Source organism: Trichogramma pretiosum, unplaced genomic scaffold (assembly GCF_000599845.2).
Source record: "Trichogramma pretiosum strain Unisexual culture from Peru unplaced genomic scaffold, Tpre_2.0 scaffold68, whole genome shotgun sequence".
In the NCBI taxonomy this organism is placed as follows: Eukaryota; Metazoa; Arthropoda; class Insecta; order Hymenoptera; family Trichogrammatidae; genus Trichogramma; species Trichogramma pretiosum.
Window position 1 is genome coordinate 309,147 of NW_019641616.1, and position 16,504 is coordinate 325,650.

The 16,504-nt window shown below is 44.3% G+C and overlaps 2 protein-coding genes across 10 annotated transcripts in view; one reads left to right on the forward strand and one right to left on the reverse strand.

The window, feature by feature from the left end:
- Positions 1 to 8,008, reverse strand: part of LOC106651577 (peripheral plasma membrane protein CASK) — a 67,523-nt gene extending 59,515 nt beyond the window's left edge. For 6 of the 9 annotated variants that reach the window (XM_023458722.1, XM_023458721.1, XM_023458725.1 and 3 more), the window contains exon 1: positions 6,394 to 8,008. In XM_023458722.1, the coding sequence (XP_023314490.1) occupies positions 6,394 to 6,452 (59 nt within the window). In that variant the 5' untranslated portion in view covers positions 6,453 to 8,008. The remainder of the gene's footprint in view (positions 1 to 6,393) is intronic. The other 3 variants (XM_023458719.1, XM_023458726.1, XM_014370137.2) reach the window with 2 other exon arrangements.
- Positions 405 to 4,330, forward strand: LOC111693613. The gene is made up of 3 exons (XM_023458727.1): positions 405 to 564; positions 2,698 to 2,836; positions 2,915 to 4,330. The coding sequence occupies exons 2-3, from the start codon at positions 2,776 to 2,778 to the stop codon at positions 4,060 to 4,062; spliced, it is 1,209 nt and encodes a 402-aa protein (XP_023314495.1). The 5' UTR covers positions 405 to 564; positions 2,698 to 2,775; the 3' UTR covers positions 4,063 to 4,330.
- Positions 8,009 to 16,504: the final 8,496 nt, after the last annotated feature.

Sequence of the window (16,504 nt, forward strand, 5' to 3'; positions counted from 1 at the left end):
AGAATTGATTGTTTTTGACTTTCAAATGATTGCACGTACATCCACCACAGTTTTAAAATTTTTTTAGGTCAATAAATGTTACGCAAGAAAAGAGATATTTTCTCAAATGAAAAATCGATAAATTTCATATATTTCTACTTCATTTTATACGAGCAACTGCTTTAGTGGGAAATATTATGATAAATTCACATCAACACAATAATAAACTGGCATAATAACAAAAATAATGTTCTGCAGCGGATTATATGCCTGCTTTTTGGCGGCGAGTTTTCTTTCTGCCAAGCAAAGTTAGATCCATCCCCCACTCATCTTCCTAAACAATATTCCAACTCTAAAGCCTCCTGCCTCTCGACGTTGGTAACTATTTCTCTCTCTCTCTCTCTCTCTCTCTGCCTGTCTCTCTTTTACCACATATTGGGTATGCACTCGTGTAGTTTAGTTTGCGTTCTGCCAACAACAGTAAAACTCAAACCAGACAACGGGAAGAATTTACTGCCGCAAGTATTTCATCGAGTGTTAAAGATAAATAAGTAGAGTCACTCGAAACCGACAATTTCGAAGCAGGTACGTCAAAGGTTTTTTAAACAAAATATCTTTACATTTTTACTGAATTTTTGCCAACATGATAATTTCACAATTATGTAAGCTTCCTTAAGGGGGGAAAGGTACCTTAAACCTACATTTATAAAAAATTTATTAAAAATGAAGAAAAAATTTTTTTTTGGAATATACAGAGAAAACTCTGTTTTCTTCACTCTTTTTTCAAAGTTTTTCACTCTGGAATATAAAAATTGAGGTCCCAGTCACCATAGAACCCTCCTCGATGAAGCAAGCCCACAGTCCTGACAGGTACCCCTGTGCCGTAGGATCCAGCTAGAACCGATGGTTCAATCATGGTCCTTGGGGTCTCATTTTGATCATTAGATGTGTGGTTACAAACGCAAGCACTTTCAGATTTTTTAATTAGTTATACACAATTTGCCAGCCACATATATACATTTATTCATTAATATATATGATAAAATGACAGATTATGCTACATCATAGCCTGAAAAAAGTGCTCATTTGTCTTAATACCTTTGAAAGTGCTTGCGTTTGTAGCCATTCTCATGTAGAACAATCCCTGAAAATTTCAGCTCATTTGCTCAAACGGTTTACATGGAAAGTTACGGCAACAAAGCAATTTTGAGATAAAACGTTCCTGCCCAAGAGTTGAAAAAAACCAAAATACATCAATATATGTCATAATGATACTCTCATGTCACTGAGGCTGCTTTAAACTTTTTGGACAATAAAAAACAGTAATTCAACTTGAAATTTCAACATATTAGACCCACAAGGACAATGTTCAATAATCCCAGACAGACACACAAAGCCAAATTATAAGTTTTACTAAAATGTTAGCATACGCTAATATGGGTTTTATGTGGAAACTGGTAACTAAGTTGATTATGTCCAAATCAACTTTTCACACTAATATACACAATCTCACATTAGAACTTGAACTCAGCCCTCTACCTATATTCACTCACATTCATAAAACAACAATCATTGGATCTATAGTTGGAAATAAAATCACTCAAAATTGATCAATTATCACTAATCTTGGTTATCACATGCAACATACAATAATATACATGATACAGTTATATACACATACATAAAGTACAGTGACATACATGTACACTGATGTATATATGTCAATTTACATATGTACTGCTGTATTTCTTGAATTTGAACTGCTAAAAATGTAACATTTTTATAACAAGCTATTGAAGCATCTTCATAGCTTTATTATAAATCACTATGTCAAGTTGCAAAGATATAACTTCACTGTACATGTACTTTTTTCACTTTCAAAAAAATGTAATTTTTAGCCATTGGAAAATCAAGATGCAGTCAGCAGACTGTTATTGACATTTGATCAGGGCTCGCGCACGAAACAGAGAGAGACATAAGATATGCCGAAACCCACGTGCAGCGAGTGGTGGCGTTACTGTACACCTATAGCCATGTAAACAAACAAATTTCTGCTAGATGTACTCTAACCAAAGAATAAAATGAGTATCAATAGACGGCGCTACCGACTCATGAAAGTCTCGAGATTCATGAGAGAATGGCAACGATATATTTTTAAATAATCGTAAAAGTATCGGTACTGAATAGGCTGTACATCACGGTACAGTTAAAATTTTTAAATTCCGATCACGGCACTGGAAAGCTGAGGAAAAATCCTATTAAAAAAGTCAATAAAACAAAATTTTTTTTTGTTGAGATTTTAGGTACCTTTCCCCCCTTAAGATATAAATAATCAGACATGTATTTGATCAAAATCTGAAATTACGATCAGAATCTATTGATAGAATTAAAAAATTACACGTGACTAATTATATTCAATTGAGTTGTCATTTTACACGTGCCATTTCCTTACTTGGAATACAATGCATTATCGTTGTTGGATTGAAAAATATCGATTGTGATTTACAAGTATTTTTTCTATTTCAATATTAGTTATTTAAATTTATCATCACAAGCAATCAAATTTGTTATAACAATGAATAAAGTAAATTGATTTAAATAATTCGGGACGGTAAATATTCTTATTGTCGATTGAATTAAAAGATTAAACTCAGCGATGTATTAGATAAAAAAAAACATACACATTACACACTATACAGAAAAGCTTATCTCGCTTAGACTATCTCCTGCGCATAAAAGACTGAGTTAACGTCTGATACGTTTCAAACCTCACCCGGCAGTGGAGCAGTCACTAAGATGAAGACGATTTTAAGTTTATTTTTTGTTTTAATCATCGCTAGGGCCGAATTTGACAATGGTAAGATTAATTTAATTTAAGTTATATTAGAAACAATGAAATTGTTTTAATGAAAAAATAAAAAAACTTGTTCAACAGAAATAGATTGCAAAATTTCGACGGTTTATGCAAAAAACCAATCGAAACCGCTGATCCTTACTTATACGTCAAATCCAACGTTCGTTTTACCCGATGAAAACAGATTCGTGAGAGTCACGAGAAATACGTCGATTTTATTGGCGTGTCCAGGCAGCGGCTTCGTCAATTTCAAGAGCCAAAATCTAGTGAAAGCAACATGCGTCAGCGGGGGAAAGTTTTTGATCGACTCGAAAGTACAGGAGATAGATGGCGTAAATTGTTCGAAGCCGATAAAAGAAGTCGTGAAGAAAAATAATGCGGGCTGCCTGAACGGACGGGCAGCTCGTTACGACATCGGTTTTTCATTGAACCAGAGTTACTTTTTGCCTCTGATGGAAATCTGCCGTAACGACTCGTCTTACGAAACTTTTTACACCCACGGCAGTATAGTGAAGGAAATCCGCAGCTACCAGGAGAAGGTCGCGCGACCCTTTTGGAAGGCCGGCGCGCACTACCGGGGCTTCAATGTGAACGCGGCCTACAAAGTTCAGTCGGAGGTCGTCTCGTTCGCGCAGCTGCTCGGCTCGAAGGAGCTGGCCGATCGGTACGTGAAGCCGAAAACGAACTTCTACCTGAATCGCGGACATCTCATGGCCAAGGCGGACTTTGTTTACGCGGCCCAGCAGGTGGCGACCTTCTGGCTGCTCAACACGGCGCCGCAGTGGGCCTCGGTCAACGCCGGCAACTGGCTGTCCGTCGAGATGGCGGTTCGCGAGTACTCCTCGAGGAATGGCCTGGATCTCGACGTGTACACGGGGGTGCACGGACAGATGAGTCTGGAGGACGTCAACGGCGAGCAGCAACCCGTCTATCTGCACACGAACGGCTCGCGGAGGATCATGGCGGTGCCTCGCTTCTTTTGGAAGGTCGTGCACGATCGGGCTGGCAACAGGGCCACGGCCTTCGTGAGCGTCAACGATCCGTACCTGAGCAACGCGACCGAGACCGGGGCGTACCTGTGCGGCGACCGGAGCAGCGAGTCGTTCTCGTGGCTCGGCTGGCGAGCCGACAACGTCACGGCGGGCCTCTCCTACGTTTGCTCGGTGCCGGAACTTCGCGAGAAGGTGCCAACTATTCCCGACTTGGGCGATATTGGCTTGTTAGTTTAAGTTGCCTCGGTTTGCCGAGGAGCCGAGACATTCTTCGAGCGTCGGTACCCACGCGTACAATAGAAGTTAATTACTGTGCGTCTGGCGTCTTCTCTTGTGTGTATACGGCACGAGTATACGTCGTTCGACGCTATTTCTATGTACTCGAATAAGCTTCATAGTTTTTATCTCCACTTAGCAACGATTAGTTTATTTTAAAATTACAGCACTTGTATTATAGTTTTAAGGATGAAATATATGAACGTTGAAGTTTCGTTTTTTTTGTAAACATGTTTTGTACACATTTCAAATACCAGCCCAGTTATCATATCAACAGCAGATTTATCGTTGGCATCGTTCATAATACGAAATACGTCACACAATGTTTACACATCTTTTTTTCGTTCGTCGTAATCGAAGAATCTCATTAAAAACCGTGTATGAATGACAGCGCGAAAAATAGTTTTGCCGTTTTCTGCCCTCCCTCGGCCAATGATATTCCTAGGGTTTGGCAGCATTCCAATTGTACGATGACGGGGTTGATTTGGAATTCCTTTTTGTTCCTTTTTTTTTTTTTTTTTTTTAATAAAATTCGACATCGTTTTCTCGTCCGGTAACTGTTCGTTTACATTCGTCAAATAGATAAGGTAAGCGACAATCATATCGTTTTTTGTGGAGAATATAAACGACATTTAGAAAGAAAAAAGGGGCAATTTTTCGTCCGCGTAAGATAATGGGTGAAAATAGTCGTCGGCAGTCGCTAACGATCCTCGGCAGCTCTACCTCTACATGTATACACCGCCGCAGCAAGCGCACATAATATTACAGTAAGCTCGCGGTATTAGCATAAAAGCGCAGGGCACGAGTGTCCTAGCTATATAGTTGGCAGGCTGGTTGCGGGTAAAAGCACGAGTGTTCTCGGGGCCCAGCTGCGGATCGTCGCGGAGCATAATAAACACGAGCCGTAGCGCCGAGCGCGGAATTCCTCTCGCGTAGATGCGATATAATAAAATAATAACGACAGAACGTAAGATAACTGGGGGGCTGCTGGTGAGAGAGAAGATGAAGAAAAAAAGAAGAAAATTGAACAGAAGCCAAGCGAGTACAGCTGCCGAGAAGCATACAGTAGAGAGAGAGCGCCATGGCATTAAACAGGCTGCCCTCATAACAGACTCGCGCGCACGCGACTGCAAAAGCACATCGATCACGAGTACTCGGCACGTATACACGAGCCCCCGCCTCGCGTGTACTACTCGTCGACAATAGTCACTCTTTCTCTCTCTCGCATGTAGAGATGCAAAAAGAGGAACTCGCGGCGTGCGCGAGGGAAAGAGAGAGAGAGAGAGAGAGAGAGAGAGACATGTATACAATGAGTTGCTGCCACTGCTGCGGTCAGCGTGGCCAGACATTCTTTGTAACGTCGTCATTGTGCACATCTCTGCGAATCTCCGAGTACGTATATATGTACCGCGGATGTGTGTACGGTACGCGCATGTAAGCGTAGACGTCTCTTTTCATTCATAAGAGAGTCAGAAAGTCGGAGTGCGCGCGACAGTTGCGGGGGGAGAGAGAGAGAGAGAAAAAAAGAGAGAAAAAGCTTCTGATGCATATCGCGTATATAGTAGCTACATGTGTTGGTGTATAATATGTCAAGACATATACACGCACAGGAGTCAAGTGCAACCGACGAACCGAGTGCGAAATTCATCGCGCCCGTCTAGCCCGCTCCAAGAGCATATAAGTGCATAATAATATAAACAGCTAAGCTAGCAGCCGACGTCGAGCAGCCGCATGAGCTACGAGATGTATAGCAGTTGTGGGCTTTGCATATGCAGGAGTCAATTTGACGACGGTCGCGGTGCACGGAAATCGTGTGCTCGACCTCATCGACGCCGTAACGACGAAAATGGGCGGGTGTGCAGTCGTCGAATTCGTGCCCGTGATCAAAAGCAAAAAAGAAGCATGGTATATAGGCAGGGGGGCTGGAGTCTTTGCGTGCTGCAGTCGAGTGCGTTGCTCGCCTGCACGTACACAGAACGCGATACCTCGCTGCTGCTCGTGTTTGCGTGACCGATCACTGCTACTGCTTATACTGCTGCTGCTGCTGCTGCTGCTGCATATGTATACACAGCTCGTAGTGCTGCTATAGTGGTGGTGGTGGTGGTGGTGTGGTGCTGCTACTGCTGGAGGTGGTGGTGGAGTCGCCGCCACTGCTATATACTCGCCGTGTATACATGGGTGTGTGTGTCGCGCTTATGTATACAACAGCAGCAGCAGCAGCAGCACAAGCTGCCGAGTCGCGAGAATCGGATATTCGGATTTGCTTTGCGGGATTGCTTTTTGCACACTTACTTGCCGATGATTTCGCCGAGCTCGTAGACGTCGTCGAACAGCACCTCGTCGTCCGCCATGCTGCTACTGATTCTGTTGGCTGCTACTGCTCGGGCTGCGAGGCTGGATTATCCAACTGCTCGAGATTGCAGCTGCTAATACGCTGCGATGTTTTTTGTTGATGTGCTATCTATCTGGACGCGAAGCCGCACACATACGCGTTGTACAAAAAGTGACCGATGTATCTCTTGGTTGCACTCTTTTTCACTAAATCGAAGCACGACACTCTGTAAGCACAGATACACAGGCACTGGGCTGCTGCGAATTCGGCGGCTAGGTCGAAGCTCCGCAAAGTTGCGAGCACGACGTTGGACCTGTCATGGGTGTTGTTGTGAGCGAGAGAAAGGCCAAAGTATGTATTAGCACTGTAAGTGTTACGTGTAATCGACACTCGAAGCACAACTGGCAGTTACAAGTGCACAGATACCGGCACTGAGTCGTGGCTCGGTCGCGCGTCAAGCTCGCCTGCTGCTACTGCTGCTGCTTTTTGCTCGTTCTTTCATTCGAACTTTGGCATTGCTCCGTTCTCGCGCGCGCGCGCGTCTATATCAATGTGTACGTAAGGATAGTATAATGTGTAGAATTAGAAATAGATGTGCTGCTGCTGCTGGGCGCCTGTGCGAGTGGCGATTAGTACACTTTGTAGCTATATAATACTCGACAGCAGCTCGTGCTATACAGCGGGCGGGGGACGACGAGAGGGAGTTATTACGAGGCACGAGCACGTCACCGATCGCCAGCAGACCTGACACTGCTGCTATATACGCTGCTGCTGCAGACGACCAGGCGCAGCCGTTTGTTTTGCTCTGTCTCGCTCTCTCACTGTCACGCGCGCGGCGATGCCATGCCACGGGGGGCGGCTCTGCTGCACACGCACGGCCTAGGGGCCACGGGCGCACTTTGCTTCCTTGTGCCTAAATGTACCGACGGTATAGCAGCCAGTTACGTGGACTCAGACTAAGACGGCGCCCGGGTCGACTGCCGCCAGTGCTCCCGAGGAGACGAAGCTCTGTATCGAAGCAGCGGCCCGACGTTGTCGTCGCGACGACATCGGAGCTACGTGGGTGTGTGCACTGCTGCTGACGCTACAGCTCACAGCTACAGTGCTACAACACACGCACACGTATACACATGCACACTGTGGAGCTTACGACACACACGTAGTCGCACTCACACGGCAAAGGCAGCCTGACAGAGAGCCTGCCTATATAACCTCTTGGCGCACGCAGAAACTTTGTGTATTACTGGTTGGCAGACTAGGCCGACTCTTTCGCTCTATCTCTCTTGCTCGTAGCAGTCGCGAATACGCCGATAATGCGCCCTCTTGTCTCTGGCGCGCGCTCGCAGCTCCGCCAGTCTGCTATCGTGCCATTATACAGCAGCTATAGCTATATTGTATACAGAGAGCTAGAGCCAGCGAGCGCAGTGCTGCCTGCAGCGTCCGCTTGGCGCGGCTCGGTTGGTATCGCCGCCGCGCCAACTCCGATATATGCCGAGTTGCAGTACAATGAGTACAGCGAGCGGGAACGAGACGGCTGCAGCAGCGGCACACCGACTACGAACGAGTGCAGCAGTAGGAAAACTGCCACTACTATACGGCTCGCGACTGAATTCGCGTGCAGCCGAGTCGAGTCCGAACTGCTCCGAACTATCGGGCAGAAACGGCTAAGTTGCGCGAGTCGCGCGATCTGCGCCGACGCCCAGCTCGGCTCGAGTCTCGAGTCTCGACTCTCGACAGTTTTCTAGTCTGCACGGTTTGCACTACTAACACGAGCTGCACAGCTCCTATCCTGCCGTATACGTTGCACTATGAGCTATTGCCTGTGCGGCCCAGTGCACCTTTACGTGCAGTAGTTGCAGTCTCTGCAGCAGCGGCTACGCCAAGCCATCGACGCCTACGATACTACTATGTTCCTACTCGCTACTACCGACTACTACCCACGGCTCCGCTCGTCATCCCCTATATATTCCTCGCGCATAGGCTGCCTATGCTGTATACTGAAACTGCTGCTACTGCTGCTACAACTACTACTACCCGCTGCAATGCACAGCCGTGTGTGATTCACAGACGCGAGGACGGCAGGGGGCTGCATCGCAGGGGGCGATCCGATTCTCGTGTGCTGCACACGCGATCACACGCGCCAACTCCAAGCTCCTCTATAACTATATATACGCATTCATCGAAAGTCCCACGCTATGCGAAGCGGCTACTCGCTGGCGTGCTACGCCACGAGAAAAAGCCAATTATTGCACCTATACTTATAAATAAATCAATGTAGATTTTCTTCTTTTCTGAGCATTCGATAAAAAGAGGAACTCAACAGTTTCAGAAAAACAATCGTTTGGGGCGAGACACTAAAGCGTTTATTTTTGAGCTTTTATAAGAAACGCGTCGAGCTTTCAAATTTGATCGAATGATTTACTACTAATTAACTGGAAACCAGTCATGACTCATCAATAAGATGCAGCAATCATTGACATCGGCAAATTCCAAACTCGTCGTTCACAGCTCGCATCTCTTTGCGTCCCTTTGAAGCCAATCGAATCGTGTTAATTCAGTTACACGCTTTAAATAGCTCTTAATTGTATTGCTCTTTATTTCAATGTAACATCTCTAATTTATCTACAATGAAAAAATATGTGCAACATTTTCTAAATGATTATTTTATTGTCTAAGTCGTATGATACTTTTTTTTCATACATATCATGATAAAAGTTTTCAATAATTATGATATCGAAAAAATTATGATTAAAATTGTTTTAAAATTCATTAAGAGTAATGAATTGTTTTGGGCTATTTTTCTCTTAATAAATCCGAAAATGATAATTAAATTGTTTCTAAAAATTTAAACCAGTTTTCATTCGCTTTGAATTTGATGGTACACCTTAAATCCCTAGATGGCGAGCCCCTTAATGTGTTAATGTGCAAGTGATAAAATTGAAATAATTTTATAAATCAAAGAATATTAGTATAATTTTATAAATCAAACAAGTTGTTTCGCAGTTGTTCTTCGATTAAATTTCAATTATAAAAAATAGGCATAAAATGTTCAACATTCATTTTTACCCAGAAAATGAATCGTACAATTAGAAGCAATCAAATCGATGTAGATTATGAGTTTGCAGTTTACACTCGTAAATTATTGTTGGAAATTATTTGAGAAGTTTCATCTGATTTCCTAAATTTTCATGGCGCGATAGAACTCGGTTCGCTACGTGGACAAGTTCAGTCTGATTTCTGTACTTTCATAACTCGCTGCGCACCAATTTAAGGCTCGAAAGCCGCGAAATAGTTGATTCATACTTCGGTGGCGCACTTTTCGCTCGAGTAATAAGTTCCTGCAACGTGTATAGGTATAGCACACGACTCGGAGCCTTTCACGACGTGGACCAGCTCGCAGCACAGCCCCTGGAGCTCGGCCCCGCAGCTAGCTCGTACCTATATAACAGCTACTGCACATATAGCGGCGGAGCAGCCAAGCCACCTGCCGGCGCAGCTCACAGCTGTGGCCTGCACCAGCGATCCTCTCTATAGGTGTACATCGACTCGACACAATTTCCCCGAGCCATTGGGCAATCGACGAGATCATCGCGACGTTTTGTCATGATCGAGCTCTCACCGCGTCCAATCCGCACTCATCGTATTGTATACGCAGGCGAGCTTGCTGCGGCTGGAATCGAGAAAAGAAAAAGCTGCGCTCGAGTCAGCGAGTCAGCGAGTCATGCAGCACATGGCAGGCCAGTATAGGAAGCTTCGACATCTGCAGCACTGCACAGCTTGCGTACGCAAAGTCGCTAACGTTTACGGGCGTGGCGTTGGCGGTGGCGGTGGTAGCGGTGGTGGCGGTGGCGGCATCATTTCATACGCTGCACTTGTCGCGCGCTCGCGAGCTCGCATAATCCATAGACGAGAGCTCTATATAGCGCTGCATAACGCGTGTGGCATGCGTCTACCCCGACTACCTATACTAGGTACTGCTTAGCGCCTCTGCCCGTGGCTCTAACGAGCTGCTGCTGCTGCTGCTGTCGGAGCTACTAGACCGCGTAATTGCAGTCGGCTGTATGTACGAGCTGCGAGATTCGTTCGAGTCACTGAGACCCGACGACGATGCCACGAGCCCTTTAATTTTTATCGTCATTGCATTTCGAGGAGCGGATCAGCTTCGAGCAGAGAATCGTCCTCGCGAGCTTTTTCAAGTCCGATTCACGAGGTTCGCGCGGCCGCAGCTCTATGGTGCAGCCTCTCTCCGCAGCGCCAGAAATTCAATATCGAGCATTTCCCGATTAGACATTCCGCGATGTAAGCTGCTGAATCGATATAGGCCCTCGGAATGCCGATGATACACGCACGCGACGTTCCGATAATTCGTCGTCACCGCCGACTCGATAGCTATATAGCTCATATACGTAATACAGAATCGTCGATCGATCGATTCGCATTATGGGCCAAACAATACGACACATCTATACGGCTGACGTTATAATGAGCAGCTCGGACCGCGCGAAATATCTCGAGGATAGTCGCATCTATATACGACTGAAGGATCGCTACGCTCGGTATACGCGCGGAAATTCGCAGTGCATGTGTACGCGTATACGGGGCGAGTGTACATAATGCAAAGACTCTCAAAGGAAGCGATTTGAGAATTGCTCGGGCTTCGTTCATTCATTAAGCTCCGCGCTACAAACATACATTATGCAGCGAAACTTTGGCCCCCCCGAGCGGATAGTTTCGCAAACTTCAACGCCGCGTGTTTATGCATAATGAATTTGGCACCTAGCGCGCCTCTGCACACGCATTTATGTGGCATTTAAGCGTGCGCTCGCGGGGGCAAAAAATATTTCGCCGAATCGCTGCGGACTACGACGACGACGACGACGACGACGACGACTGCGTTTTGTATCGTTAAATATATAATATATTGTTGCGAAGTAAAATATGCAACGCGATCTAGATCCCAATGTCACACGTTGTGTCTTGACCTTCTTTTTTTTTTATGAGCAGTCGGCGAACGAACGAAATATATGTGTGCACGAATTAATCCAGCCGATTTCATCGGCAATTGAGCGTCGACGCGTGTTGACAGATCGCTTGAATAAACACGCTCGAATGCAATCTTTATGAGGTCGGAAGTACGTTTTGTCGAGCTGATGCGCCTCTCTTGCTCTCTTGGCTTTGGCGGATAAAGCGAAATAAAAATTGTCAAGAAATATACTGAAAATCAATTGACGGCGATATAAGCGAATTCAGGGTATATTTCCAAGTCATCCATAACTTTCAGCGTATAGAGAAATATCTGCAAGACTCGTCAGAAACAACACTCGGCAACGATCTATTTAATTATTGCCGCAGTTATGCAGGCACTAAGCCATTTATTTGCAGGTGCATAGTTCGCACTCGAAATTTCGACGACGCGACCTACGACGACTCGGCTAAGTTCACGCGAATTTCCAGTGGCCGAGTAAACGACTTTTACACTCGTGAATACCTACCCATCTTTTTATCCACTCGTTTTGTCGCGAACGTTAATTCCACAATGCCAAGTGGTTTCGCAGAAAATCCTTGATCTCGTTTTACATTTTGTTACTTTATCCTCCCTCCTCTCTCGACGTTTATGCAAAAAAAGTGAAGGAAAAAAGTGATGTCGAGACCCGCACGCACACGCAGTCGGACTCTGTTCAAACATACGTTACGCTGCTGCGGACTGCATCGTGCGGAGTTGCCCGCGATGCACACGGCATATTTTATCTGTATTTATGTACAAGACAGAGAGAGGCTTTAAAAGCTCTAGAGGCGCCGAGGGAAAACAAATAAATTATGCACTTGCATCGCGTCTTTTTTTTCGCCGCAACATCGTGTCCTTTGCTTGTTCCGCGTGAGTATAGAAACGTACCACACACAAACACACTCACACATGGAGTCGTGGGTCGCGCTGCAGCATTACTCGAGTGATATATACAGTGAACTTTGCCGAAAGTAGGTATTATATAGAGTGAGAGAGAGAGAGAGAGAGACGAAGCAAGAGCAGCAGCTCGCGCGCGCGAGAGGAAAAACGAGAACAGAGATAAAATACGAAAGCTCGACTACTATGTGTACCGAACATCTTTGCTCTGGGCTAGGCGCGCACACACACATACATACGTCGAGTTCGTGCACTGCACACAAGGATACATATATCCAACACACTGTACGCGTGTTTTTCTTCTCTTTCTCGTCGCGGCCGAATATAGGGACCAAAAAGCTCGTCGCGGTCCGATCGATATCATTAGAGCTGTGCTACGCGTGTGTGTGTGTCGTCGCAGCCGCAGCTTCCCATCGCGTACACGATTCACAGCTGCACATGTGTGGGTGGCCCTTTGTATTATTAGGCTGCATTATTAGCCGACGACGAGATACCAACGACTTTTCTCATTGCTCAGCTCGTTCAGCCGGCGCAATTACTTTCTTCATTGTCTGACTTGTTAAACCGTGGGACGTCGCGTCGCCGCCGCGGCTCAATTCCGATCGGCCGCCAAACGACTACATAACCGAGCTCGGCTATACGAATATAGTAATTCAGATCCATACGCAAGTGTAATAGCCAATATGTTTATTTCATCTGAGGAAATTCAAGCCATCCAAGTACTCCTCGAGATCCTCCTCGCGGCCGATGGTCGATAGTACCAAGGTCAACTGGCTCTTGCCCCAAGCTTTATTGAGGCAGTGTGTGTCGACGGCCACGTATTTCAGCTCCTCGGCCAAGTACTTGAGATGACGATGATTCAAGCCATTCAGCACGACGAGCCTCTCTCTGAGAGCGCGCGGGGGAAAAGAACAAGTACACAGTCGTCTTTTAATAATCGATATGCACACGAGTAAATTACGTACGTGGCTCGACAAAAGGGAAGACTAAGAGTAAAAAAAACAAAAAACAATTACCCTGTCTCCTCCCAAGCGTCAAGGGCCCTAGCATTCACTCGGTTCTTGTCCACTTTGTTGTACAATGCCAAAAATCCTCGGGCGACCTAGAAACGTATTCGTTTATGTATATGACATGTGCACTTGATTAGAGCTGCATTAATAAAAACGTGTATACGTATGCTTTTGTGCGGCGACTCGCCGACGTTTCGTAATATTTGTGCATGTGCGACCTACCGATTCGGCTAGGCTGCCTTTGTTGCTGAAGTAGCTCGTATTGACGATACAATAAATTACGTAGGCCTCGGGGCCCTCGGCGTCGTTCGATTGGCCCCAGCTTCGGTTGCTGCTGCCGCTGCTTCTGCCACTGCTGCTTCTACTCCTGCTCCGGCTGCTGCTACTTTTCTCGTTGGCCAGCCTCCTCGAGCTCTCCTGCTTTTTCATGAATAATCTTGGCTTCCACTCGCGTATACGCGATCTGCCGATTGGAAAAGAAGAAAGGAAAATCACAGATTGAGTATCGACTGCATCTACGAGTTAACTCGTTTTTTTTCTTTTTTTTTTTTTGTTCATCGAACTTATTCAGAACTGAGATATTTAATGCGATCCAACGCTGGATGTTTACATTATAATCTTACGTAAAGTCGGCTGCGAGCAACCGCAGCGGCGAACTTTTAACGCGGCATTTTTATAACCTCTTCGAGGCACCCTCGACTTGACACTCATAATTTTGTCCACTAATGGGTAGTTTTCAACGTGTGATTTCACCTCGCTGTGTCCCATCGGTGACGGCGAATTTCACGATTTTTTACCCTTAAACAAAAACTCATTTTCAGAATGAAATTACATAATCTACGATTCGATCGATATAAGGCGCGTTTGAACCTGTACAAAAATTTTCGCGGTGATCACAATAACCAAAAAAAAACATCGGGAGACTATGTTACGAAATTAGTGAAAGTGGTTGCAAATTTGTTATTGTTATTATGTAATACTTGATAAACTCAATTATGACCCTCCTCGATTTAATATACCTTCGATTCTAAATGCTGCTAATACTTATTTCAGATATTCTCGTTTGATTCCACTAACATGTAAAAACTAATAAAAATGTTCAATTTTATTTAAAATTCAAATACTACAACGTAAAAATTCAAATCGATGTTGCATCTTAAGTTTGAGTGTTTCCGGAGGACAATTTTTTTTTAGCCGCCTATGATAAAAATTAAAAATATTACCTCACTGTCGAACAGTATATGTGAATAGTGCGTACTCGACTGCCAAAAAGTCAGATTTGCTAGCGAACGAAGATAAGTGAGCAGTGCAATGCAAGTCTACTGTCTATGCGGAACTGCAGTAACCCGTCGTAGGTCGTAGTCGAGTTTTCTGCTGTATCCGCGGGTCAAAACTCGAAAGTATCAGTCGGCATGTTCGTATCAACTTTCATCTTTGAAATTTCCGGATTAGCAGCAACTCGCCTGTACAAGCGAATTCTAGATATGCACATAGGTATCTCAGCACACTTGAGTAGTGCAACATAAGAATTGAAATTGAATATGTCCCCGATTGATGAGATCAATATCGAATTCCATTCTCCAAGTTGCAACTGACTTTCTATTCAAAAGAGCCAATCCTGATGTTAGATGCCTTTGTAAAGTTTCGTGTTGGATATGCATTAGTGGTTCAGGCTCGCAAACGGAGAAGAGGGGGAGATCCAATGAAATTTGATGAAAAATTTTAACTCTTTCTTAAATTGGCTTGTAAGCAGTAAACGATTGATAAAAAAATATTCTCTGTGGCAAACTATTAAAATGTATTAATAACTAATAATGTTTTAGACCCAAGAAATAATTTTAATGTTATTCGAAAGAATTGCGTGTAAATGCGGACATATTCACATTTTATAAATCAGATAGCATACAGCAATAATTGTATAATAATAGAAAAAACCGCTGCCAATGTATTGGCAAGTAGCTTCCTCATACTTTTTTTTTAACTTAAAAATAATTTGAAAATATTAATATCATCTTTCTAATTACGAAAGCGAAACGAAAGCGCCTCTCAGCTTTATCGGGTATCTCAAACAAACAATGCAAAAAAAAAAAAATTTTTTTCTTAAATAGAAAAAAAAACGTTACGTTTATCGATAAATGAATTTTTCTGGCTTCGTCCCTATGTCATAACGAAAAAAATAAGCCCTCCCCCGTCACGATACGTGCTACCGTTATCAAGGAATCACTCTACACAGCCATACAGCCGCATACACCCACATACATTCCAAAATGTGTCAAAAATTCGATCTAGTATATAGAAATATCATTAAATATATCCTACGATAATTATATACGAAAGCCTAAATGTATCCCATCACAAAACTTCCTATATGAGGGAGCAAAAGGAAGAAAACGACAATTTCCCGCAAAAAAAATTTTTCCCGTAAAAAAAAATTTTTAAAAATCGAAAAAAAAATTTTTTTTCTTCGTTTATCGCTAAATACAATTTTCTGGCTTCATCCTTACATCATAACGAACAAAAAAAGCCCTCCCCCGTCACGATACGTGCTACCGTTATCGAGGAATCACTCTACACAGACATAAAAAAATTTCCAAAAATTTTTAAAAATCGAAAAAAAATTTTTTTTTCTTCCTTTATCGCTAAATACAATTTTCTGGCTTCATCCTTACATAATAACGAACAAAATAAGCCAAACCCCGTCACGATACGTGCTACCGTTATCGAGGAATCACTCTACACAGACATACAGCCGCACACACACACACACACACACACACACACACACACACACACACACACACACACACACACACACACACACACACACACACACACACACACACACACACACACACACACACACACACACACACACACACACACACACACACACACACACACACACACACACACACACACACACACACACACACACACACACACACACACACACACACACACACACACACACACACACACACACACACACACACACACACACACACACACACACACACACACACACACACACACACACACACACACACACACACACACACACACACACACACACACACACACACACACACACACACACACACACACACACACACACACACACACACACACACACACACACACACACACACACACACACAC